The sequence below is a fragment of the Pholis gunnellus genome, assembly GCF_910591455.1.
Source record: "Pholis gunnellus genome assembly, chromosome: 7".
NCBI classification, from domain to species: Eukaryota; Metazoa; Chordata; class Actinopteri; order Perciformes; family Pholidae; genus Pholis; species Pholis gunnellus.
Window position 1 is genome coordinate 20639343 of NC_136533.1, and position 26399 is coordinate 20665741.

Genomic DNA, 26399 nt, shown 5'->3' on the forward strand with positions numbered 1-26399 from the left:
ATTTAGTTAATAGAGCAGTCACAGTCTTAATTAGGTTTATTCAACAACCAGTTAATTGCTGTAAGACGGTATTTGTGATCAACACTATGTTGTGACGTGCAAGAATGAGATTTATTGAAGACGCAGGCTAAAGTGTGCGGTATTCACGTAAAATCATTAATATAGCCATGTTGGTAAGAATGCTAAGAAGGTCAGTTCTTTTTTAACGAAGCTTAAATTAGACTCTCTACAAGAAAGGAGGATGAAACTGGACTACACTAACATTAGCAGTCACAATACAGGAGGTACGGTTTCATTTCATCACATGCTCGTCACATTCAGAGGGAATTCATCTTGCTTGGCTGAATGACAGCAGATAAGACTCCCCAAAATGCATGACTAAACATGTGCATCTTTGCCATTACAAAGACATCTATTCAGTCCGTTTATTCTAAGTTGTACAGATATTTGCACATTGAGGGAAGACAATGTAAGAGAAAGTGTGATGAAAGCACAACACCATGATGAGCCCCAGAGGAGCGGACTTATTTGGCAAAATGATACTCACCAGCCAAAGAAGCGAAGCTCAAAAGGTCCATCGACAGACACGCACTGCTGGGAATTGAGCATTTAATCTATTTTAAAGGCTGCTCACACTTTTTATCCAATCAACACACAACACACTCGCAGAGCGTATCCGCACTGACTCTTTTGACCACCTACTTCAACCCTATGCTCCGAGAGTCTGACTCTTTTTTTTTTTTATCCTGCTTCTTTTTGTGTCCCCTGTTCCCTCCTCTCTCATTTAGTCCACCTCCTATTATCCTCCCTCCCTCCCCCCCTCCCTTCTGTGCCTCAGCCTGTAAGGTGGGAACTGGGAAAATCCCAAGGCACTTGAGGAATCCTGTCACTTTCTGTCCGTCAGTATGGGTCTCAGAAAATGTGTTACAAAATCCGGACCAAAGCTAAAACCTTGACCTGGAATATTGTACAGAGACACACACTTAGCTGTGTTGTCTAGCAGGAACACAACAGGCGGTTAGGAAACAAAGAATGAATAGATATCTTCCACCACTCACCCATCCCTTCTTTCTCACTATCTATATCAACTCCCTAAAGGTTCTGTATTGTACCCCCTGACCCAGTATCATGTTCAGCTGTCTCAGGCCAGGGGCAGCTCTCCCACCCTCTCTCATTACCTCCCCTCCAGCAGCACAGTCTTAGTTAAGCTCACACTACTGCATGACTGCTTGTCCATAGACCGCTTTAACCCTTTTCCTGGTTCACCAGCTCAGCTAGCAGTAAGCCTATTTGAGTAGACACGTACATGCACACATGCACGATTACTCGCAAGCACAAACACACACACACGCACACACAATCACTCAAACCCCGGCTGGCTGCCATTTCTGTACCCCACGCCTGGAGGCCAAGACCAACCCTCTATAGAAAAGCTTTTAATTAGATAACAGTGAGAGGTAGAAAAAAAAAAAAAAGTGGAGCGAAGGGAGCTCTAAAATGGGAAGGGTGGTGGGTGGGGGTGGGGGTTGGGTGGTGGGCGGTGTGTTGAGTAATGTCATTAGACTATGGCTGGCTTTAAGGAATCCCCATTTCTGGAGCCCAGAGGCAGATCAATATGAAGACAGAGAGCGGAGAATGGCTGCTGGCAGCACTTCCCCTCTGCAACAGGAGTGGCTTGCCTGGAATTAAGAGAATTCTGAAAATCCCATTTTGGAGAAAGTCGGGGCCTCACTTCACTCTGCTTGGACTTCTGTGTCCTCACTTACCGAATACGTCGGACTCTCTGACAAAACCTTCTGTTGGGATAAATCTGGACAAGCTCACACAAAACAAATATTGTCCTTCCTTTAAAAACAGTCAGCAAATTTTTATTATCTCAATGGTGTGCAATTACCCACCCCAAGTACAAATATGCTTATCTCCAACAAACACCCTCCTTGTTGCCTAATAATTAAACAGGAATGGAAAACGTAAAAAACCTCTCTTTCCATACCAGACACTTACTTTCCCCAACCGCCTGACAGCTCTTTCTACAGATTGCTCCATGAAATGATACTGCACCAAAACCGTACACATCTGTTGCCAGGTTTCTATTGTTAACACGGTGCATGTGCTCGACTGCAGCTTTGGCTAAAGACTCATGAGCACACTGGGCAGGCAGAGGAGCTTTTAATTCCATGGTAGCCTGTTTCCACAAACCCGGCTTCTCCAGGGCTGGCCAAACCCGATGTGCCCATAATAAGCTACAACGCACTGCTCTCTGTTTTCATAAACCAGGGAAACCAAAACAGTGTGTCAGAAATAGAATGGAAGGGCCACTACTCTTGACATGGCAGCAGGGACCCAATCGAGCCTAAATGTCAGCCACATTATACATAGCACGGAGGATGGGATGGGAAAGATCAATCACTCGTTGTGTGCTTCCATTGCAAATTAACCTTTAAGTAAATACGTGACGCTGATGCTTAAACACATTAAACACAGAGCTTCCATACATACCCGATGGCTTTAAACATGTAGCGCCTTCAGGATTAGCACTATTCCAATGAGAGCACCAGACGGCTAACATTCTCCAGGAGTTATCTGTACCAGCACAGAACATAGACGGTTCAAGACTCTTCTACATAGTCCCTGAAGGCTGAAGTGTTTCTTACACAGGGCCATCTGTTGCACACTGCCACAGAACTGTCACAGCATGCCTCGTAACATAGGTAATGAAAATGAAATGATGGAATATTGATTTCATCCGTAAAGCTGCGAGGCCCACATGATGTTACGTCCCCTTTAGGGTCAGTCAAAGTTTGCAAAAGACTGCTTTGCGTTTGTACCTGCCCCTGAGAAGAGACGATGAACTCAAAGCAACAAAGTTAACTTGAGTTCGTGTGGGTTTTCCACTCTACTGAAGTTCAGGACCAACACCTTTTTTAAACTCCTTAATGAAAATTTGACACGTGTCGGCGAGAAATGCAGGGTTTTTCCCCAGAGAATGCAGTTTCCATTGTGATATTGGTGCACCGCTATCTTGTATCCTCGCATGCTTTGTTAATATTGGATTAAAGGAAAACAACAGAGGTGTCAAAAACATCTGCTCTGTCAAATAATTACTGAAACAATTCCTCCTCTAATTTACTGTATTCACCAAATGTCTCAACAGCATGCGACCAATTGTTCTTTTCCCAGAACAAACATAATATTCCTCCTTCACTGCTCTTGTAGTTTTGTGTTTCAACACACAACTGAGATGAAGAACCACCAGATTTGGACCAAATAAAACCATACAAATAAAAAGGTAACACTAAATGTTCCTCTTTTCTCAGTGAGCATTAGAATGATCAGAAGAATAAATTCCTGCGCGAACAATCACTGAAGCAATCATCTCGCATTACTTCCATATCAGCTAGACTAGTAGCAGACACTTTATTCATAAACCCTTTATTATCCATATTGGACAACTCTCCACCACCTACTGCAGGGACAGCGGAGCACTTTCTCCAACAGACACATCCAGCTCCGCTGTCACAAGGACGGATACAGGAACATCCCTGCCCTCTGCAATAAGACTTTAGAATAAAGCATCTATCTATCTTAAAAAGCACTGCTTCCACGTTCCCTGAAAACAAAAAGGGAGCATTACTTGCTGGTACGATGTCTTCCTGAAAAGGAGCCTCACAGCAGGACATGTGTTATTGTCCTGACAGAAGAAATGTCCTAACAGACTATTAAACAAGGCTATTAAAGAACAAACAGAAAAACACACACGGAGTTCAGACAGATGTAAAGTCCACTGAGGAACACAATCTTCTTTAGGAGGAACGCTCATACTGTTGTTCTTCCAGCTGCTAACAGGAAGAAGAAAGGGGCCGATGGGTAACTTTACAGTTATTTAAGACATGATTATGATGATGGGACCACCTCAAAAACCCATCAGTGAAATATCTTCTTTATTATCCCTAAATTACCGTGGCAACTACAGTGAGTGATAATGAATGTTTAAAAGGAACAGTGGTATTAGACGTTTTTGCTTTTAATTTGTAAATCTCAATATTGAGACAATGCATCACTTAGATTAGCCTAAACAACGAGTTTTAGAGAAATCGGTGCAGTTTCCCATTAACTCAACATTAAACTTAATGCAGACCTGACTTACACTTCATATATATATTAATAATATATGACTATCCCTGTAAATGAGCCAGTGTTAAACTAATGGCTAATTTGTCATAATGTTACGTTATGCGATGGTAACCCAAGGAAAACACATCCGTGAGGTTATCAGATGGATAATCTTTAATAATAAACCCTAATTGGTAGAAAACAAGGAGCAATACCATGTTCTAAAAAAGATCTAGAATACATTTGTCCTATTGGATGACATGTTATCATGGCTTGCATTGACTAGCGGTACTGAGATGAAGTGTCAGTTTGTTGTGTAGCCTAGTGTTGTACCCCAGTATTTATCAAACGGACTAGACTGGGTTATTTTCATGGCCAATCTCAAAGACAAACGATTTTTCGTGTAGTCATGATGATGATAATTAGCCTTATTACATGGTATGAATTGCAAAGTGACCATCGAATACACACAATTGAAACAATAGATTATTTAGCCCATGAGGCCACGCAAACAGGTCTGATGTACACTGGGAGGTTCGTTCTTGGGAGGCAGGGAAGAAGACATCAATAGAGGCATTATAGGGAAATTCCCCATCTTCTATGTGGAATCCGTGTTAATGGGTAATGTAGTCGCTTGAAGAGATAAATTCCTCAGTGTGTGCTGTATTGACCCAGAAAGCTGAGTTTCAACATTTAAGATCATAAGAAATAAACCTCAACCATGAATTTTAATCATGACTTCATTAAATTACTAGAGCATTAATCTAAAGGAAATGAGACATTTCATTCAAATGACTGCAAATGCTACCTTTTTACAAGTGTAGAGATACAGGATTACTCCACAAATGTCCAACATAACCACGTGAACATCAACTCTCGTGAACACATCCACTTTTTGAGAGTTTCCACAAGACGCATCCTGCCCGGCCAGAACCCCGGCTCAGCATAGGGACGTGGCAAGCAGGAATTAGCCTTTACAGTGTTGCAGTTCCTCTAAATAAAAGGCAAGTCAGCAAACTTAAAATACTTGGAGAAAAAAACCAAGTAGTATAGCGGTACCGGGTGACTTATAGGAAGTTGAGGGCTGAGACACGTTGCGGATAGAGGAAATAGAGCTATGGAGGCCCTTCCAGCTGTTTTCAAGAAACTAGAAAAACCAAGGCCATGAGCCCTCCAGCTGCAGGGATACAGTTAACACAGCAGTGCGTAGAGGACTGACAGAAATAAGGACAGACGGACATCAACAGGTCCATCGCCTTTTTCCAGCTGTTGTCAAAGCAGTAGTGGCCCTAAAGGCACAATGATTAACGCCTCAGTCAAATGCTACACAAACCAGATGGGAAAGATGGAAGAGAAGGGCAAAGTCCTCTCTCTCCCTCTCCAACCAGTAGCATACACACACACACACACACACACACACACACTTTAGTAAACATCCTGCCCGCAGTCAAGAAGTGCTCTGCAGTGGCATTGTAATTTAATGTAGCCTTTCCTTTAAAAACATTAAAAACAGCGGCATAACAACACAATTACACAATAGGAAGCCTTTTACAACGACACCGTCTTCGTGTACCCAAACCACAAGTGCAGACTGAAAGGCGGAAGGCTACCCTGGGTGTGTTTGGAAAATAAGAAATGTCAATCATCAGCTCTACAAGACGAAAAGCCGGAAAACAAAAGAAACATGTAATCAAGACAAATCTTTACTTCCTTCATCTCAATCAGGTCCTCTAAACCTCGGACAGGACACTCGACATCAAACAAGTTCCCAAACGGGACAGCGTTTACCGTCAATAGGGTGGAACAACAATTCCATTAGATGTGGCTGTGTGCATCTGTGTGTGTTATTGTACACATGTGTGCACGAGCAGCAGGCCCCTCTTCACACATATGTGAGCTGTATAGAGACCATCATGGCTGATCCCCCAAGCCATGCTGTACGAAACGTTTCTGACAAAAACACTGAACTGGCAGAAGCAGGCATCAAAGCAGTCGCACTCATATGGACTCAAATCATAAGCTTGATCCTTTCACGAGGCACGGAGCATCTCAAATATCAAAGGTCTCCCTCAAACACTCAATAGCATCCCTTTCAGCTCGCGACATGAAAGAGAACACTGTGGTGTCTTAGAATATGCCGTTTCCCCCCATTCACAGAGGCCGACTTCAAAGAGCGCTAATTCGAGTTGGAAACCTTTCTCCGCTCCCTTGGCTCGGCGTTTCGGTAAGAAATCATCGGGAGGTGGCAGGGTCATTCATAATTTGGCACTCTGAACGCCTTACCAGATCTGCCACATTACACACTCTCTAGGGCTTCTCTTGAGTCGAGGAGAGAGAGAGAGAGTGTGAATATGTATTGCAAACATCTGGCCAAGTCCTTATCACCATGGGAAAATGTCTGAGGACCAGCCCGGGTTATCCCCGCTCCAGGGCTCGTCTCATCTGGACTTGCGGTGTAGCAGCCATGTAGTGCTTCTCGTTATTGGGGAATTACGCAATATAGGCTCGTTCGCCGTCTGTCCCCCCCCCCCCCACCTATCGTGAGAGCCGGAGACCTGAGGCTGTTTTGCCTCCAATGCCACGCAGTCCCCTCCACACTTAAAACGTGTGGGCAGAACTAAGTAAAGTCAGCAAATTCAATTAGGCCAGCAGAGGGGCTGTGAGTGGAACAACGCAAAGAGAGGCAGACTGTTGGGTCTGTAGGTTTCTCTCGAGCGCTGCCTTGTTAGCTGCTAGTAACTTGTTGAATGTCAGCCCAGATCCTCCTTTATCAACTCTACTTTCAAAAAAACAAACACGCAACTTCAAGAACCAGAGGCAGGGTCCTGATGTGAAGATTACATCTTCATTCAGTACCATTCTTACTCTGAACCTATTTGACTAGAGGAAGTACACACATTCTGCTCCACAGATTTAGCATTGCATAACATTATTGGACTCACATTGCACCGCTTTTACAAAAATAAAAACGATGCAGAAGAACCACATTTTTTTTTTTAGTTCAAGCATTCTTTTTCCTTGTCAAAACTTGGCACCAACGTTAAGGAACTCAACCGCCAATAGTCTGGTTCAGCAATTTAGGTGCGTGTTACGTTGGTAGCTACTAAGCTAAAATATGCAGCCATCCTGAGGCTTTTTTGACGATTTATGAATGTACGGAATGGAGAGGAAGAAGGAGACAAGCGCAACTAAACAGAAAGAGCTGCAGTTCCTGGTGAGTTCTTAGATCAGTCAAAAAGAAAAGAAAAACAGACTACAAAAACACTCCAGTGGTCAGAAATCGCGTGGATAAAACGAGACAAACATTTGTTCCAGAGTCTGTCTGGAAATACCTTCAGACTTCTAAACCATAATGACAGAGCTTCGGTCACCGATTGCTACAGGACAGTTGCAGTGATCAGTGGAATGCCTCACAAAAAAAAAACACAGTGTCCTTGCGTATTCATTCTTGTGTTGCACAGACAGGACAAAGATAAACATCAGCAGACAGTTACTTTTGCCAGCCGTACCAAATGAATACCACTTATATGTTCCCATGACTCACTAAGTGATTCTGTTTGTAGAAACTGGCATATTTCACCCATTGTGTTACACTGCATTCAAGTTGTAATGGCAAAAATACACAACAAATTAGGGCTAAAGAGAAAAGCAGTTGGCCAAGCAAGCCACTAGAGAACTGAACCGGTGCCAACGCACCCACACACTTTGGCACGGAGCGATTTCATGCAAAACCAAAGAGAAGATAGGAAAATAGTCCTACTCTTTAATCAGACCAGATATTAAAAGAACAGATAACCTAGATGCCTGAATTGAATATGGCTCCCTTCACCCTCTCGCACCAATTAAAGTCAGCCATGTTCCCAAGGAGACGCTGACAGATGTTCAGACCATCAACATCATACCGTCAGGACGTAAACATGTTCTATTGAAATTATATTCAAAAACAACTTAACTGAAATTTTAGAATCATATTCTATATTATTTGGACAACATGAAAGGAAACTGGCTGGTAGAATTCCCAGCAACAACAGTGAGAAAGGAGCCGTAAGTCAAAAAATATTTAAAACAGAATGATAACAATGTCACCAGAGGTGACATTTCTGGGCGGTAGGGTAGCTGTCATCTTTTCTTTTGGCTTGGGCCCATTAGGGAGCCTATCAGCAGTCTCTCTCTCTCTCTCTCTCACAGGGAAACTGTTTGACTTTGACCCCGCAGCCTGCAGAGAGCTGGGAACAACTTTTGCGCTCCTCTGCCTCCCGTCAAACGAGAGAGCCAGGAACCAGACGGGCTGCTTAATATTCAGCCCTTTCCCCTGCTGTCAGTGAGTTATGGAGGTCTAATAATGTGCATTTCCCTCCGTCTGTGAGCAGGTGTGTTGCTTTTGATTGGTGGTTGGTGTCTAACACCCCCCCCCCCCCCCTGCCCATCAACTCTCTTTTACCATTACATTTCTCTCCCTCCTGCTGTTTCAACAAATGAGCTCACTGTTTTTACAATGATTAGCGCTTGAGGGACACATTCAGGGCCCCGAGTGGTTTGAACGTTTGCGTAAAGATAACAACCAAATACGCCGCGCAGATCTGAAAAATTAACCAAATCGGAGTTCACACAGAGACAAAGAAAACAGGAGTCAGCCAGCACGGCTTCTGTCAATGTAAAGCAAACAGCTCAACAGTAAAAAAACAGAAAGCAATTGGTCTGACTTTAGTGCAGACATGGTTTCATTGAGCCGACAGAAAATCAAAAAAAAGTACCATAAAACATAGAATTGAGGCACAGCAACAACCGCATGTGACACACATAATAAAAGCCACAGAGCAACACCATTTAGGCATTTTTTTTGGCCACTGAAGCACCACAACTTGACTAATCTGACTAAACTAGGACATGGGCGTTAAAACCTGAAAGCAACTTGGAGAACCCGGCTCGTCGTCATGAGAGCCACGAAACAGCGCTTTCCCACTGAAGTGAGCGTCTCCTGCACTTCTTTGACATGAGAGACAACCATTGTGCCGATTGCATACCTGTGATCGTTCGTGGCTAAACGTGACACCAGAGCACACAAAGCTTTGAAGAGGACACAGAGCTTAAGAGAAAGAAAAAAAAAAAACACCAAAAACCCTTCCAGCAAAAGCTCTTCAGGCCTCTCTGCATTAAGAAGAGGTAGCAAAATAATCACACCCACCACAATAATCCACCACCTGTCTTCAAATAAAACATGCAGGGGCTGAGTGTAATTCATGGAGAATCCAGGTACGCACGGAAAGCACAGAGAGCACTCCAAGCTGGAGATAAACAGCCTACGACTGATTAAAACGGCAAAGCCTTCAGTCGGCCTTAAGTAGCTCGGTGTCGTCGACGGTGGGTGACTATCCTGCGCTTGGCTTGGGAGGGGGGTATGATAGACTGTCAGAAAGCAGTCAGAGAACCGCCAGCTCGTCTAGCCACAGCATCCCAGGTTTTCTATCATCGTGGACCAGATGAGCGGCGCAAACTCCTCCCGGGGCCACACATAGGAAGTAGTGAGCGCTTAAGAATGCGGCTGCTCTTCTGAGATCATCCTTTCTGATCATAATGGCTTCTAGTCACTGATCATTAGTAGTCATATTGTTGGGAGGATTTTAATGCGGTACACCCTCAGGATCTCACATGGAGACAAGTTTCACACATAGTAGCTGAAGACACAATTAGACTTTGTATCAGTTTTTTTTTTAAAAAGGAAAAAAGGAGGCTGAAGACAGTTTGTTGTGAGTAAAGTAAATGAAGTCAAGAGAAGAAGAAAAAGAGCTGCCGGGGCCAACGGGGCTAAAGAGAAGTCTATTTTGCTGGGTAGAATGAATAACACACTTGAGTGGTCCGTGGAGAGGGGAAAGAGGTCTTTGTGTGACGGCGGGAGTCACGGTCATGGTGACAATAAAAGTCCCCCTGTCATGGGTTAGAGCTGTTTAACCTTTTGATCCTCTTCTCCCCCTTAATGTGGTCTTTCAGTGTTGAAGGGTGTAGTACAAGCCGAAGAAGCAGATTCATAAAGAAAACACGCACACATGGAAACTTTTAGCTCTTAACTGCAGCCTGCTAGAGAGGGAGTTTAGGCTACTTGAAAATGTAGTTCACATTCCTGACCTTGTATTCTTTAAATAAAGAAATAAAAAGTAGAAAGAGGCTTTAGAAAGTGAGAGAAAAGTAAGCAAAATGATCTTTAGTGCATAAAAGAATGTCTACGTTTGTCCACAACAACCTTGAAAACAAGGGAACAGAAATAATGCAGAGTCACCCGTATGAGACTTTCATTCTTTTCTTTTACAATAATGAGATATAACGCAGCTGTAATAAACTGATTTATAGGCAGTAACACACAATAAGTGGACTATTTCAATCAAGGATTCATCAAAAAATGTGCCTGTGACCCTACTGCCACCAAACAGCTGGTAAAGAATAGATTTCTGGTTTTTAGTGAGGATTACAACAACGAGAGAAGAGTAAGTGAGTAATCACTGCTACAAGGAAGTTAAAGTTTCTTACAAGGATCTACTTCTTGGAAACTACGCAGAACCAGTCACTGATTCATCCATCATCTTCAACAACTGAGTGCTGTTGACACATAATGTTCTAGTGCGAGTTGAACTTCCAAACCCAACTGAAGAAATGTGAAGGCTAACAAAAAATGTTTTCTTAAATCCAGTACAATCATTTTGTTTCTGTGTGCGTGTGTGTGTGCGCGCGCCATGGTTTGTGTTCCCAGCTGCATCAGCATATCTGAGCTTAGCTGGCTCTCAGACTACTGAACTAAATACTTGACCAGTGTATGCAAACAACAAGACAGAGGAAGAGTTTGGGAGCAACTTTCCAAACAGGGTCCCCTGAAACGCCCCCCCCCCCCCCAAATATCCATGTGTCACAACAGCGGGGTTTGCGTCATCACAGCGCCAAACAGCAAATTAGACGACGGCTCTCGCGTGGACAGAGACGGTTTTAGCGGTGGGTAAGCCTGTAAAGTTGTTGCCACCATGGCACTTGGCACCACACCAGTGTGCGCATGGAGGCTGGCGGTAGGGCTGCAGTCAACGACGCAGAGTGGAAAAAACTTCCAGAAAAGCACCACGCTGCTGGACCCTGGCTAACCGTAGGCTACACCTTTCAGACCCGGGGCTCGGACCAAAATCAACACAACCCAGCACGCTTCCATTTTCAGCTCAACCGAAATCACCGTTTCTGGCGTCGTATGAATCAATGCACACCATCCGGCGATACACGCGCAGACGCTTGGGTCTTAATTTAAACACGTTCGTTGTATCGACGCGGTCAACGGGACAGCCGCACATACAATGAATAAGTTTCAACCCACGCAGCGACCGTTCAGTTACAAAGTACCGCGTCAGATTTGTGTCTAATAAACAATGCTAAATATAGGTATAGCATCAGTCAAATTAACACCGGTGTATTACTTCATTGACGGACTCTCTTAAATGCAACTTCACCTCAAGTTAAGTGCAGCTCCGGGAGATCCGTGCAGCAACTTGCTCGCTCTCGACGTACCGTTGCTGCTCAACTTGCAGCGAGCCAGATACCCAGCTGTGACAAACGCTGTCAAGCTCGCGACAACTACAAATACAATTTCCGGTCTTTGTTTTCGAAAATAAAAGAACCGAGGGCACTCGCAACTGGCCCTTTTTGCTGAATAACATCTTAATAACGCCATATCAAACAAAAAACAAACAAAACGAATAAAGACGTTAAAGATGCGTGCGCACTCAACTCAACTAAGAGACGCACTTTAATGTTTATAATGTTCTTTTCAAAGTGCCTCATAATGGTCACACAAGGTTTTATTTTCTTGCTAGTTCCGGTAGCATTACCTGTGACGTAGTTATATGAGAGGAAAACAGCCGTAAACAAACAGTTTATTCAATGAGGATATTGATGTGTTTTTATTTAGTTATGCTTTAAAACGCTTCTGCTATTATTTCTTATTGACCACCATTCAAATAAACGTATTGTTCTACCTTGTCCTTCCTAATATGCACCCCCTGTACACATACATCTTATCTGTCACCTCACTTCTCACATCTCACAGCAAGCACACCTTCTAACATTAGTTTAGTTTAGTCCAATATGTATGCTACCGATGAGGCTCTTATCTTTAAACATGGTTATTGAATGTGTATAGCTACAATTTGTTAAGCAGGCTGTTGAAACCTAAACCTGTGGATAAAAAAAAGCATATAATATAGATTCATGTTGTTTTAAGCACACTGTGACTGTAATCATCTATTACCAAGTAAAAACAAACAAACACATAAATCATGTTTCTTCTTCTCTTTCAACTATGCCATTCCTCAGACTTGTAACTGAATAATTCTGCTCTGTGAGGGTAAAACCTGCACTGACACAGAAAACGTTATTGCTTCCCAGGGAAGGACAACGTTTTGAATCAATCAGATAAATGTAAACTAATGTTTCCGGTTCAGCACTAATAATGACGACTGTTCCCCGGTCATGTTTCTGTGAGTGACTTGACATCATCAACCGACGAGTACTTCAGCCTGAGGAGAGCCTGAGGTTTTACTACTGACAAAACGGCTTTTAACAGGTGCCTGGTGATACTCGTTTCCCACTTGTAACTTAGTGTGCTGTAGTTCTTTAAGGAAAAACCTTTCATATCCAGTTTGTGAATGTTGCTCTGATTTTTTTTATTCAATCATTTGTACAGAACTGAGAGAGGAGGAAAAGTTGGAGCTGCATTCTCTTCCCAAGGAAACCAAACACTCCACACCACTGAGACCAATCCCAAGAATGCCAAACACTCAGCAATACGTATTCTCACAATTTTGTGGGTTCTCAGCATGGCAGCGTGACATAAACAGTTGCAGGTTTCAAAATGAAGCTATTCAATATCATATCTCAGGGCCACTGGCCTCGTTTATCTGGAAAGGAGAGAAGGCAACTTTCTTTGATTGCTACACTCTCGACTCTTTTCATCTTCCTAATACCGCTGCCGAGCGTGGCTGTGGCAAACTTTCTGTCAAGCTGAATTGATTTCAGTCCGTCTGAAATGACTTATAGGCCACCATTAGATGTAGGAGGAATGTAATTCCAATGAATGACATGGATTATTAACTTCAGAGAGATTATGTGCCTGTGGATAACCCATCAACACGGAATAAAACGCTGAACCAAACGCCACTAGAAGTGCATCACTGTTGGCAGCGGGGGGGAGAAAAAAAAAAAAGTCTGTCATGAGCTTATGACGGCTTTCATGAAGAATTTACATCAAATCAGTGTGGTGAGCGATTCATTCTTTTTTTTTATTCAAACATAAAAATGTAAACATATACAGTGAATATACACATTACTCATTTTATTATGTTCAACACAATTCACGAACATCTACCACTGAAGACACAAGACCACTGAGGCTGAGCTTTTCAGAGAGGTCCCTCCTGGCTCATCAGGACCAACATGGAAGTCAACGAGCGCTCTTTTAAACTTTCTCTCTTTTACTAAGTGTGTAAGTGCCTGTGTGGTCACATCTTTGTCTTTAGGAACAGTGCCATCTACTGTTACAGAGGTAGAAGGGAGGAACCCCCCCCCCCCCCCAACACACACACACACAAACAAACAAAGAGTGATCCGCACTACAACTCACTGCAATGCAGCATTAAAAAAAAAACACCTGCGCGTTGCTCATCTCAGCAGCAACGACATTTGCCTTTGGGACTAGAGGAGCAAAGTTCTTGTCACTTCTCTCTGGAGAAATCATCTCCCAAATACCAGCCCCTTACCCATTGGTTTAGACTGTGAAATCTCATATGATGGCTAAACTGTGTGATCATACATCAGGACTTCCTGAACATTCAACAGATGCAATGTGACAGGGACCTCATATTGTCTATCAAAACTTAAAAAACAAAAAATGGATTTAAAGAAGTCTTCTTTGTATTCAGTCATTACATCCATCTGTATAGTAATGTGTGGTTAAAACACAACAAAAGTCACATTTAGCGTGGTTGCTTATACAGTTATATCACACCTGTCCAATTGCCACCATTATCCAGCTTCATCACTTTAGTAAACGCTTTCTTTTTTCTGCTCTGTTGATGGAATTTTCCCGCCGTACCAGCGAGTTAAAACAACTTCACCGACACACCGTCCTCCATCATGCAGCAGCTCGAATGTGCTGAAAGCTACAGATCGCAGCTTTCAAGGAAAACTGGTACACTTGCAGCTGATGTCATGTCATAAAACTGTCACCAGAACTGCACCCCGGGGTCCTGAAATGATAACTGCAGCAGCAGCTGCTTTGGTGATGAGCCACAGAATCCAGAAAGAAGTATTTACAGCGTGTGTAGCTTTGGATGGTGCAAAAATAACCAGATGCACACAAACGTCTCTTGTCACATTTAAAATCTTTTTTTTTTTGCACATCTTCTGTAAGTGCTTTAATGCCACCATGTTATGTTGGCCCCCATTTCAATGAATGGGGGCCAATGTGCTACTTTGCCACAAAATCTTCACTCATTTTGTCAACAGTTCCTGACAACAAAAAAAAAAGAATATAACAATTGTTAAAATAAAATCAGTCTGTGTTAGTCGGAATGCCTCGAGGGGGCAACGTGGTGCACCCCCCTCTCCATCAGTGCTTTGAGGTGAGAGTTAGGGTGGAGGAGACGCGGAAGATCTGAGGCAGCATGTTGCTCAACTGGTAGAACATCTCCTCTGAGATACTCTGTCAACACACAAACACACAGCCAGGATTAGTGAGCAGTAAAGGGACTGGGATTTGTGCAGCAGCAATGTGACAAACAACACCTCTCGTACACATTTTCAGCTTTTTCAGAATTGTGCCTGTGACAACAAAAATACATCACAAATGTTTGTCTATACAGCCAACTGTTAACAGCCCCTGCGGTGGCCTTTGAGTTCAACATCACAGGGTCTTTTTTTTTTTTTTTTTTTCTGAGGCAAGTCAAGCTGCTGAAATGACGTGAGCTCCGGCAGCTGTGACTTTAACAGGGGCGCATACCGTGTTAGCATCGCCACCCGTCAAATAAGAATGTTAAGTATTAATCTTTGAGCGTTTGCGCATCATTCATCCACACGCAAACACAGAGCGTATATATATTTAGCCGCCGCGTCTCTTTGAGGCACAGAAAACAATGTTGTTTCAGAGCTGCTATTTTGAATGGTGTCTGAGCATGTAGCTGACAGGAAGCCAATGCAGCCGGGGAGTCCTTTGATGCCGCTGGTGTTATCATCTTAATCCGTCAACGTGAGATTGTGCTATAAGCGCTGCTGCCTTCCTGACAAACGTATAGGTATACAACATCCAGATGAGCCCAAAATAAAGTAACAGTTCGGCTTCGTCCAGCAATGAAGTCACAACTACCTGAACAGAATGATGGCGAAGCTGAACCTGGATGTTTTTGTCCTTTTACTTCTACATAAGGTTAAGACCTGGATACCTGCGAGTTCAAGATTACGCCTCAGTGTTTGGAAAAGTACACGTTAATCCCGTCATTATATGGATGATCTCTCTCAGCGTTCTTTTATCACAGTAGTGCAAACACTGGTCAAGAGAACATAAAGCTCTATAATCTGTGATTCACTCTTCAAACAGTCTCTCTTCTAAGCCGGGCCAGGTGTGCCTTTTGTGACGTTGTGTACACGCCAGTCCTCGAGTACACATTTCTGTTGAATTAACAGAGATTTTGCTGGCAAGCAATTACTCCAAAGAGGATGACTGTGCGTCGCCTCAGCTAAGAGTTGTGAGGCCTAAAAAAAAGGTAGTACAGTCTCACCTTTGGCACTAGAAACTGGACTGTGCGTGATATTCCTCCATCCCACGAGGCCATCTCCATCATGAAGCCTACAAGTGAAAACAGATTGACAGTAATTCACAGATCAAATATCTTATTTGTCATGTTTGGTGTAGTCCAGGCTCTGTTTTCGTATGCAGTTTTGTAATTACATGATTTTGTTCAGCTCAAAAAAAGAACTTCTCTCTTTGAGGGGAGACAAGAGCTCTTGTTTTAAAAAGCTGTAGACTTGGACTTGACAGATCTCTGCTCTATTGCTTCACCAACACACAGCAGAGTGGGGACCAATACAAGGTGCAATGTAACTTGTTTTTAACAGTGCCGAGGTGTGCGGTAGCAGAAAAGCTCAAGAAAACAATTCATGAACTGAAAATGTTACATTGTCATCCTACCTTTGACACATTTGAATACCAGCTCTGCTCTCTTTAGACACCACGGTATGGTCATCTCCTGCAGAGAGACGGGAGGAGAAATGAGAAGGGAAATAGCCTTCAAAATAATAATTAAAAAAAAGGCAGACACCCATTCTACACCCAAACTGAATCCATGAAGTGGAAGCTACAAAGTCGTCGAGGCCCATGTTTAGACCCGTGTGAACGGCGTCGCCCACTAAACGGTTTGCCCTCGAGATAAACGGCACAGGCAGGAGCGACGGGTATCTGACACGTCAACAATAGGACAGTACACCGACGCTGTGTCAGTGATGAGCTGGCTGTTGACGTTTGCAGGAGCTTTTAAAAAAAAAAAAAGGCAGGTGTGGTCTTTGCCAAGCAATTGAGGCAAGTAAATACATTTCTAAACAACCATAACACTGAATATAACCGTTGTCAAATTGTCACTGTCTGGAAACTGGCACTCCAAATTGGTTGACAAGAGTTTTCAATTCTCCTCTCTGCAAACATTTAAACGTGTATGATAGTGTAACTAAGCAATAGCTTCAATTTTCCTTTTTCCTCAAAGTCTTAAATTAAAAAAATGTAAATTAAAATAAGTACAAGAGGCACAGCCGTGTTCTATATTTGCAGTCTACAGTTCTTCTAGACAAACTATGGTGTTTTCAAACACAAGAACAGGCTTGTACAAACAGGCAAGACGTCTCCTCTAAATGGCAAACAAGACTGAAAGGAAGATGACAGACGGAGCGTTTTGAGGTGGAACCAGAAGCTATTAATTAAAGTTCATCTGGTTCCCGGGGCTCTAAAAGTTAGAAGCCTTTGGTTATGTAAACAAAGACTCTTGATGAGAAGGAAAGAAACTGAATGTTGTGGCGTGAGTGCAATCCAGTATTTATTGTACTTCAATCTTTATTCAGTTGAGGAACGAGGAAGGATATGCTCTTCCATGTATTTCCAGGAGATTTTCCCGGTAAAGATTTTCCAAACTCCAGATTCAAAAGAAAAATCCACCTCATTGTGATGGGATCTTTGGCTAAACTCGGCATGATTTCACAGCGTCATCAGTCACTGAAAGCTTTCTCTGTTCCTCTCCCCTGCAGTGTGAGAGCACAGAGTGCTGTTGTACATACTGTACACTCTGAGCTACTAAATAAACAGAAGAGTTCACGACTCTCTTCTTTGCCCTCCTGGCTTTGAACCTGGGAAAATGTTAAGTCGTAGGCTGAATTCACAGGCCAGTGCCCGACCACAGCTGAGGATGCAGTGCAGAGGCCGAATGCAAAGGGAAGAAAATGGAACTGTGCCATCAGTTAGGGCCACGGAAACCTGTGTAGCCAGCAAGGTTTTCTACCACAAACAGTCCCGCACTACTTTGGATTAACACAGAAGTACAAGAACAAAGCAGATAAAAGGTTGCACTGACTGGGTTAACGGTGAAAGTCTACCCAGCCGAGGAGTCATTGAGCAACAATGGATCCACATCAGGGCCCGAACCTGACCCCTGACCTCTTGGGAGATCACCACCCTAAGCATAGAATCGTCAAGGTTTGCATTCAGACGACGACCACTTGGAGTGGCAAAAGTTTCGTCAGTTATCCGTTACCTTTAAACCAACTATTTGAATTGCTCATACATTTATTTTAGCTTCCGATTTCAACCGTTCTACCCGTTATTTTCTTCTAAATGTTTTAACTTCTCTGCTTGCTCGTTAGCTACCATTTACAAATGCGTATTGTTTAGGTGTAACAATGTTTGAAATAAAAAACACACCGGGGTAAACACAGGTTTAATTATTCTTTGGGGTATCACATTACGACATTATTATAATCCTTATGAAGCGCGTGTGTGTGTGGAGAAAGAACATCCTCCATACAAACCAGCGCTCACCGTGCTCTCAGCCACTCTTACCTCCGACATGTCGTGGACCAGCAGCAGCGGGACCGTGATGGTGGTGACGTCGTGTGTGCAGCAGACCTTCAGGATGTTTCTCAAGCCCATAATGGCCGGGTCCCGGGCCGTGATGTTCCCTGAACGCACGTTATCGTCCACACACAGGTGGAAGACCACGTGGACCTCCGACAGGTTGGAGTGCCGCGAGATGTAGAACTCACCTTGAGGGAGACGCAGCAGGTACAGTGTGTGATATGCAGCACGTGTGGGTGTGGATTAAAGCAACGAAAGCAGTGATTCTCTGCTCTCTCAATCTGAACGAAATGCCCATTACCTGGTAAGATGTTGGATGGATTTCTTTCAACATTTTTGCTCTTATCGTCACCTCCGTTCCTTGGAATCTCTGTCAGGATAAACGTTGAAAAATACAACGAAAATCAGTACATTGAAAAAAATAAAATCGGTCAAATTATCTCATTAGGACACTTGATGGGAACGGCGACTGGACTTTCCTTGCGAACGAATGTTTCTATATACAGCTCTATGCTGTGATAAGGATCTGGACACGGCTTTCTGTAGAGTGTCGTCTACTTCCTGACTATTTAATCCCCCACTCATACTGCCGGCATGTCGCCGACATGCTCCAACTCTGTGAAACTGTTTGCAGAGTCAAGTCCTGTAGTGCAAGACTGTTCCAGGCATTTATATCGATACACTCCCCTTCCGGTCACTCTTTTAGAGACAGCTTGAACTCTAGAGATGAAGGTGCTCTTTCGTGTCTTGCTAAACATCAAACCAGGTAATCTAGAGGTTAACTTCAACTTCAGTATATTCCGCATGTTGAGAGGAATTTAGCCAAAACAAACAGCTGTTAAGATGGTACAACCACTTGCATCTTTGTGTCTCTTTGGCCCTGCTAAACAAGGCCATGATCAACAATATTAGTTAAGCCTTGTGTAATGCATAGCTGGCTGAAGAAAGAATTATCAATCAACTTCACCGGTCTGGCATTACTCTTTCTAATCCTCTGTTCTGTCTGTATCATAGATGTTGTGGAGCAACCAAAAAGAAATCGAACCCGGCTGCTCTTTCTGCTTGCTGCTCCGCTGGGCTCTGGCATAGAGCAACACCTGCTGCACCTCGTCCAGCTGCGCCTCCAGAAAGGGAAAGTGGAAGTCCGTACACTCCTTGGCGACAGTTGCAAAGTCTGAGGGTCAACACAGAACGGGCCAGGGATGAAATGATGCATGGAATTAAAGTTACTTAGCCAGAGCTTATCGCTGTTATTATGCCTATGTGCTGTACTCTAGCTCTAAAAACTAATTAATTCAAATGTAAAGGTGAATGGAGTGCCTGGTCTTTAAGAACACTAATTTAAAGATGACTTTCACTCTTCTTTAAACACTTTTAAGTGTTATTTACTGTAAAAAAAAAGTGAGAAAAAAAACCCCTGACCTCTCTTGATGCCACTGTAGGAGTTGACCCTGTTGTCGACCAACAACACCAGACCGCAGAGTGAGGAGGAGTAGAGCGAGAGGGCCGTCTGCAGCCGCCTCAGCTTTGCTCCGCCACTGCTGTGCCGCCGGTGCTTGCAGAAGTCCAGCACATCTGACCGGACCAGCCGCAGGTTGTGCATCGTCTTCAGTTGTGCTCCTGATCAGAAGAAGATTACGCATTATACTGTAGCTCACATCAAGACTGCTGCCGCAGAAAAACGTGTACAAAGATTTGGAGAGCATGTTAGAAGTGAAGCACCTAAATGTATAGTAAAACTCTCCTCCAGCTGAGGCTGCTCCTCAAACATCCTGGCTCCAGAATCTGCCAGCTCCTCCAGCTGGCTGGGCTGCACCTTGATCTCCTCACTGGAAATAAAAGGGTACAAAGAAGTCAATCAATTAAGATAGCCATCAAAAAAATAAATACAGTATTCAAAAGAAAAGGAAATTTTCACATTTATTTTTAAAAGAAAAACCCACCCATTCAGAGGCAGTTTCCTGTGGCTATTTAAAAGCAAGAAATAATGTAAACAATTTGCTTATGCAAGTCTCAGTTCTAAGGCTTTAATTTTTCATCTACAAACATTAGAAAACAATATCGAGGGAATCACAACTGCAACCTGAATTTCTTTACGGGCCGTAGCTCTAAAAATGCATATTTACAAAGTGTTCGAAGTGCTGATGTAGAAGTTTTAAGTTCCACCAACACATAACAAGATAATGATATTCATCATTAAGAAAAAAAAATCTGATGCAGGGTCAGCACATTGTCTGAGCAGCTCTTAGCATACAGCTCCTGGTGGTATCTGCAGACAGTGCATCCGGAACGTATTCACAGCGCTTCACTGTTTGCACATTTTGTTATGTTACAGCCTCTTTCCAAAATGGCTTAAATTAATTTTTTTCCTCAAACATTCTACACACAATACCCCATAATGACAGAGTGAAAAAAGTTTGTTTAAAATGTTTGAAAATCTAGAATTTTGAGGGAAAAAATGAATTTAATCCATTTTGGAATAAGGCTGTAACATAACAAAATGTGGAAAAGGTGAAGCGCTGTGAATACTTTCCGGATGCAGTGTATATTTGATATTCCATCAAAACACAGGCGGAGTGTAGGACCTGAATTTAAACCACCGCTCACTCTGCGGGACTACATTACTGTTAACCACTATGAGATGGTTTTTTTCCACTTCTCCTCTCACGATGCAAGTCAGACTGATGCTTTAAAGCTCAGCATCAGTCAAACTTAGATGAGTTTTTGACCTCTTGTAATCACTTCAATTTCTATGTAAATGGAGTCTGTACTTCAAAAGGGCCAGCAGACATGTCATGTTTTGGATTATACAGTGCAGCAGTTAAGATCCTGTTAGTTAAGTGTCAGTTTGACTTCTAGTCAGGATTTAGTGAGACGTTTACAGTAGCACAATCCACACAGGGGATATTCAAACCATTTTATTTTGTCAGTTTAATGTAGTTTTAACAAGTTCCTATGATCCTTTAGTTCCCTCTTTTAATCTAAATCACCGTATTTTATCAATGTAAGTTTTAAGGGTTGATATTGACTCTACTTCCATGCTAAATCACCATAAACTTAAACTGAACTTAAACCCAGCGATCAGTGAACAAAGACCATGAAGTGCCGTTCTGTCGCTGCCTTTTGACAATGCTACTCCCAGATGCCACATCTGCACATTGCAGACATCCGTCAGCACTGCAAGCTTTTCTTTTTCGAACAAGAGGAAGGAACTCCGGTGTTCATCGTCTTAGATCAACTATTGCTTTTACCCAAAGATTTGAAGAAGCACGATCAGAACCGCAAGAGCCCGTTAAGCTGCATACGAGCGTAAAGTAAGCCTACCAATATCAGCTGTCCGCACACACAGAACAAGCTTCAGTTTTCATGCAAATCCAACATGTTCACAGAGTCACACACACACACACATAAACTCACTTAATTTGGCTGCTGTTGTTGGATTTCTGCAGGTCCTGGTGCAGACTGATGACCCACTGCTGATACTCGTGCTTTTGAATGCCGGTAACTTGCTTCAGCTCACTGGCCCACTTGTTCTCCAACACCTGCTCAAAGAAGTCAAACACTTAGGAACTTCGATATGACAACAACATGTTTTGACTGAACAGGCTAGAGCAGATCTGAATTTATAAATGGGAGAATTCCCAAACTGAATCCCCTGAAATGTCTGTGGTAAAACGATAACTTGGGATCAAGGTGCACCTGCTTTTAACACTGCTGCAGAGCACCCCCCGACTTCTTTTTTACCTGCTGTGCATCAAAGTGTTGAGAGGCAACTGCATTTACATCATGGTCACTCAAAGTATTTCCCAGCTCATGCATCACTTTGTCCATTTCAGCGGCTTGCCTGTCAGACAGAAAAAAAATAGACTAATAGGGAAATACATCCTGATCTACAGAGCCTTGCAAAGGTATTCACCCCCTTGGTGTTATCCCTATTTTGCTGCATTACAACCTTGAATTTAAATGGATTTTTATTGGGATTTTACGTAATGGACCTACACAAAATGGTTAAAATTGGAACATGAACATGAACCAGACAACCGAACTAGTGAGAACGCTAAGAATACAGAAGGTGAGTGGAGCTTTAGAAAAACACCAACCTCTCTTGTAGCTTCTTAATCTCCATGTCTCTCTCACTGATCAGCTCGGAGATGCTCACAAAGTAGTTGTGCTCCAGGTTGAGAAGGGTGTCCGAGGCCGGCGAGTGGATCAGCTCATGGTAAACATCGGCAAAGTCCTCGTCCCAGCTGGGCTCTTCGGGCCGAGCATGCTCCAGCGTAGTCTGAAACCGTGAGAGGAGAAAGAAAATGACCATTCAAAAAACACAAAAACAAAATCTGTCATTGTGGGGTGATGATCTGCTGCACAAGAGGAGAATTAAGAGTGGCCAGTGAGAGGCTGATATTCAGTAGAAAGTGTTAAAAACGACATTTTCTGTGGACACAGGAAGACAAAAGAGGAAGCGCGGGTGAAATGTCAACACATTTTGAATGAATGTTTTGCTCAGCTCTACAAAAAAAAGGCAGTTACATGCCCCACTAATCCATAATTAGTAAAGCAACAGAGCAGTATTAGAATCTCAAAGTCCCCTATTTATACAGGCTCAGACCACAAACATGACGGACACTGGAAAACCTCCATGTGTATTTCTGTGTGACTGCAGAAAAATGTAAACGGATAGCCAGTCCTAAATGTCTGACTGCAGCAGGCCAGAGGGGCTTCACAACACGCGCTGAGGCAGCCCCTCGTCTTTTTATAAATGCCTGAGACTTAAGAAATAAGAGACTTTCACTATCTAAGAAATGTGTAGGCGAGAAGACCATTCTTAATCTATTTACAAAAGCACAAAGTCCACTTCTGTGTGTCACCGGACTGTTTAGTATTGATTAATAGTATGAAGTCAAATATTTACAACCCGCCGCTACAGAATCATCTCTGGGAAGACAGAGTGTAACCGAGTGCAATGGAGAGACATTAAACGCAGCACGCAGGCTTATGTAATGACATTTTTTTCCTCTCAGGAACTCATGAATAATCAATCTGCAGATGCACTGCACTACTACTTCTGTTTAAATTACTTTTAATAATGCGTGACTGACCCGAAGTCAGCGGGAGCATTCGAGGACACTTCCGTAGACCCTGCTGTGCTACTACAGAAACATGAAGTAGTGGATATACGACCAGGCTGTGCTGAGCAGCCAGTGCCTGAAATAAACAGCTGACCAGAATAAAACACGCTGTTCACATTCTTAATAGACATTCTTTCACAGAAATATCTTCCGAAAAGGTTTTTTAGCAGTTTGTGTATTGAATCCAATATAATCGCGACGTAAACAGCATTCATCATGAGTCATCCCACAAACTGCGATGAGGCTGAAATGATCATCCAGGAGAAGTATAGAGACGTTTAGGTGCCATGGGGAGTTTCCTCATAACAGCGGTAAGCATGTATGGTGCTTTTGTAATAGACAGTAATTCTAAACGGGATATTTGAAAGTGACATGTTGAGGTCATTGATTGGTCACAGGGGCTCCAAACAATCAGGTTAACTCTATAAAGATGATCTATATCACTCAGTCAAGTGATGACAGTGAATCTGTCAACAGACGCAGTACAGTAGATACTGATGTCAGAGCTTGTGGTGTAAGATACGAATGTATTTTAGGCACAATAACATACTGTAATGTGTAATCACCTCCACATAAGACCTGGTCCATGCGTTGGTGAGCTGGTTCACGTCCACATCTCCCAACGTGAGTCTTTGAAGGGCCAGCTCGGCCTCTCTGTCGTAATCCAGGATGGTCTCGCTCTCAACGAAGTTGGAAAGGGAGGTTTTTAGCTCTGCAGGAAGAGGTGAAAACACAGCAAAAAAACAATCATTTGAATGTTTTAATTTCTGTGCAAGCCAAGTGTTACATCGCAAAATCAGTGGGCTAGCTCCATTCCATTAATTTAGGTTTCAAACTGACAGCATGCATTCTGACACTGACAATACCACTTTATTAATGGACATTAATGGAATAGATTCATCTCAAATAAACAGAATATGAGGTTTCTTGTAGATTTGGTTGACAGAGTTTAAATCAACATGTTTGAAATACCATTTTAGCAGTCACTAGTCAATTTTGTGTCCGTTCTCTTCAGTGCTCGTGTGTTTTGAGTATATTGTGACAAATGTCACCTGGAAATAAGAATACAGAGATGATTTAATGACTTATTGATTTCCTTTAAAAGACAATTTTTTATTGTCTTTTTGAATTTGCTTGTCGTCAGCGCCTGGCTGTAGAGCTTCCTGCAAGACCACAACGTTTTCATGTTAAAATGCGTGTGTTTAGTCAATATTATACGACTAATGTCAGGGTTTGGGCGACAGTTGCAGTTATGGTCTGGAAACCCTGGTTAGGAAAGTGATTCAGGGATTGCCTCAGAAATGCAAAAGGTAAAGAAACATTAGAATTTCACTTCACGAAGTGGACTCCGCCTGTCTCACCATTCTCTATGTAGCAGGGTATTTTATGCAGCAGCATCAGGCGTCCATGGAGGTCACAGATGTTCTCTTGAGCAGGAAACTGCAGAGGCACCTTCAGGACACAGTTGTGTTTCCCTGCCCTGAACTCAAACACAAACTCCTTCTCAGCAGCGCTGTTCACTTTGCTTTTGTTCTTCTTCATGGTTGCGTCTGAAAAAAAAATATATATATATAGAAGGCGACAGTTAAATGTATGAAGGTACTATGCTTTAAGTCTGAGAGTCACGTGGGCTATTAATAAGCAAAGACACAGAAACAGAAGTCCATCATCAGCACGGATCGTCATTCTCACTGACATATTGTCCAACGTGTGAAATAAGCAACGTTAACCACCTTCCACAGCAAAAAAAGCGTTCCTATACAGCACAAGCAACACGCTGAGTTCAGGACTTCTTCATGAATACATTGTTAAACTGTAACTAGCAAAGGATGTGTGTTTCTCGGTTTCTCATTATGTGTAAATAGCGCATCACTGTTAAAAGTCAGCTGACGTTCCCATGTTATTGTTGCTCCATGCTAGCTAGCAGTGTAGCTAAAGCTAAAAACAATACATAAATAAAAAGAGGCAGCCTGTCGTGGACATGTCTAAAAGAGCATCGCTGCTTGCTTTACTTTGGTGAACGTTTACATATCGTAAGCGGCGGATTTACCTGAGAATGAATGAATACGGTGTTTCCTGCTGCAGAGACGGCGGGGGCGCTCCTGTCCGGTGCAGTCAGCTGACCGCTCCAGAGTGAGTCGTTAGCGGTGTTACAGCAGAAGCACTTTCGCGACAGTCTTGTTTATAGATTTGTTTTTTCAGTTGTTCATCAGAACTGCTATGGGATGTGTCTGAAAGACTAATCGTTTGGCTAATTGTATACATTTTATTCTGGGTTGTTCTCTTTCCCGTACAAAGCAGATTTACAGAGCCACGAATCTAATGAATGACCCCGAAACTTAATTTACGAGAGCGTTTTTCCCTTGGCGCTACCGCCCCCTGCTGGCCAACGATGATGCAACCAGTATTGTATGGTCTTGTTGGTCAAAGAGGAATCAAATTGGAAAATGTAGAAAAATATACTGTTAAAACAATCCATTTTTGTAATAACTTAGGGTGGAACTCTATGAAAATCATTGTGGAGGTGGGACCAGTGGCCCTTGTTTCAGTAATAACAAATAATACCCGGCAATGAATAATTATGATAGATAATACTGCGAATTAATATGAAATCACTCATATATTGTTACCTCGTAATAATGAGGTTTCATAACTTTACTCCATATTCTCGGTTGGTTTCCGATCACCACTTCTATTATGCAGCCCACTTAAACAGAATAAACGATTGTAAAACATTTCATTCGAAGAAAAGCCACTAGATCCAAGTTTGCCAAATCACTTCCTCTACCCGCCATTTATTTAAAAATGTAACTTGTTAAGGTTGGTACTCACTTATTTTAAGTAGATCAAATGTTTGTATAACTTGATATTGTATAGAATATAATAACTCTACAAGCAACAACTAAGCTACTGGAGTAAGTTAACACGTGGCTGTGCACTTGATACTTGACCGTTTTAGTAATAAGTCAAAGATCCTAACAGACCACAACACAATCCAATACAATGTCTACATGCAAACTGAG

The 26399-nt window shown here is 42.7% G+C and overlaps 2 protein-coding genes across 2 annotated transcripts in view; both read right to left on the reverse strand.

Moving 5' to 3' along the window:
* The window catches only part of LOC306699220 (solute carrier family 45 member 3), a 28893-nt gene extending 17229 nt beyond the window's left edge, over positions 1-11664 (reverse strand). The window contains exon 1 of the mRNA XM_079163763.1: positions 11592-11664. The gene's annotated coding sequence lies outside the window, so the exon portion shown is untranslated. The remainder of the gene's footprint in view (positions 1-11591) is intronic.
* A 1740-nt stretch (positions 11665-13404) lies between these two features.
* Positions 13405-25511, reverse strand: ferry3 (FERRY endosomal RAB5 effector complex subunit 3). Its single transcript, XM_079163764.1, has 14 exons — positions 25427-25511; positions 24738-24926; positions 23943-24088; positions 22348-22529; positions 21992-22091; positions 21665-21789; positions 19970-20076; positions 19670-19867; positions 19293-19421; positions 18549-18617; positions 18233-18435; positions 16322-16379; positions 15912-15979; positions 13405-14839 (listed from the first exon to the last, which is right to left on the reverse strand). The coding sequence occupies exons 2-14, from the start codon at positions 24916-24918 to the stop codon at positions 14747-14749; spliced, it is 1659 nt and encodes a 552-aa protein (XP_079019890.1). The 5' UTR covers positions 24919-24926; positions 25427-25511; the 3' UTR covers positions 13405-14746.
* Positions 25512-26399: the final 888 nt, after the last annotated feature.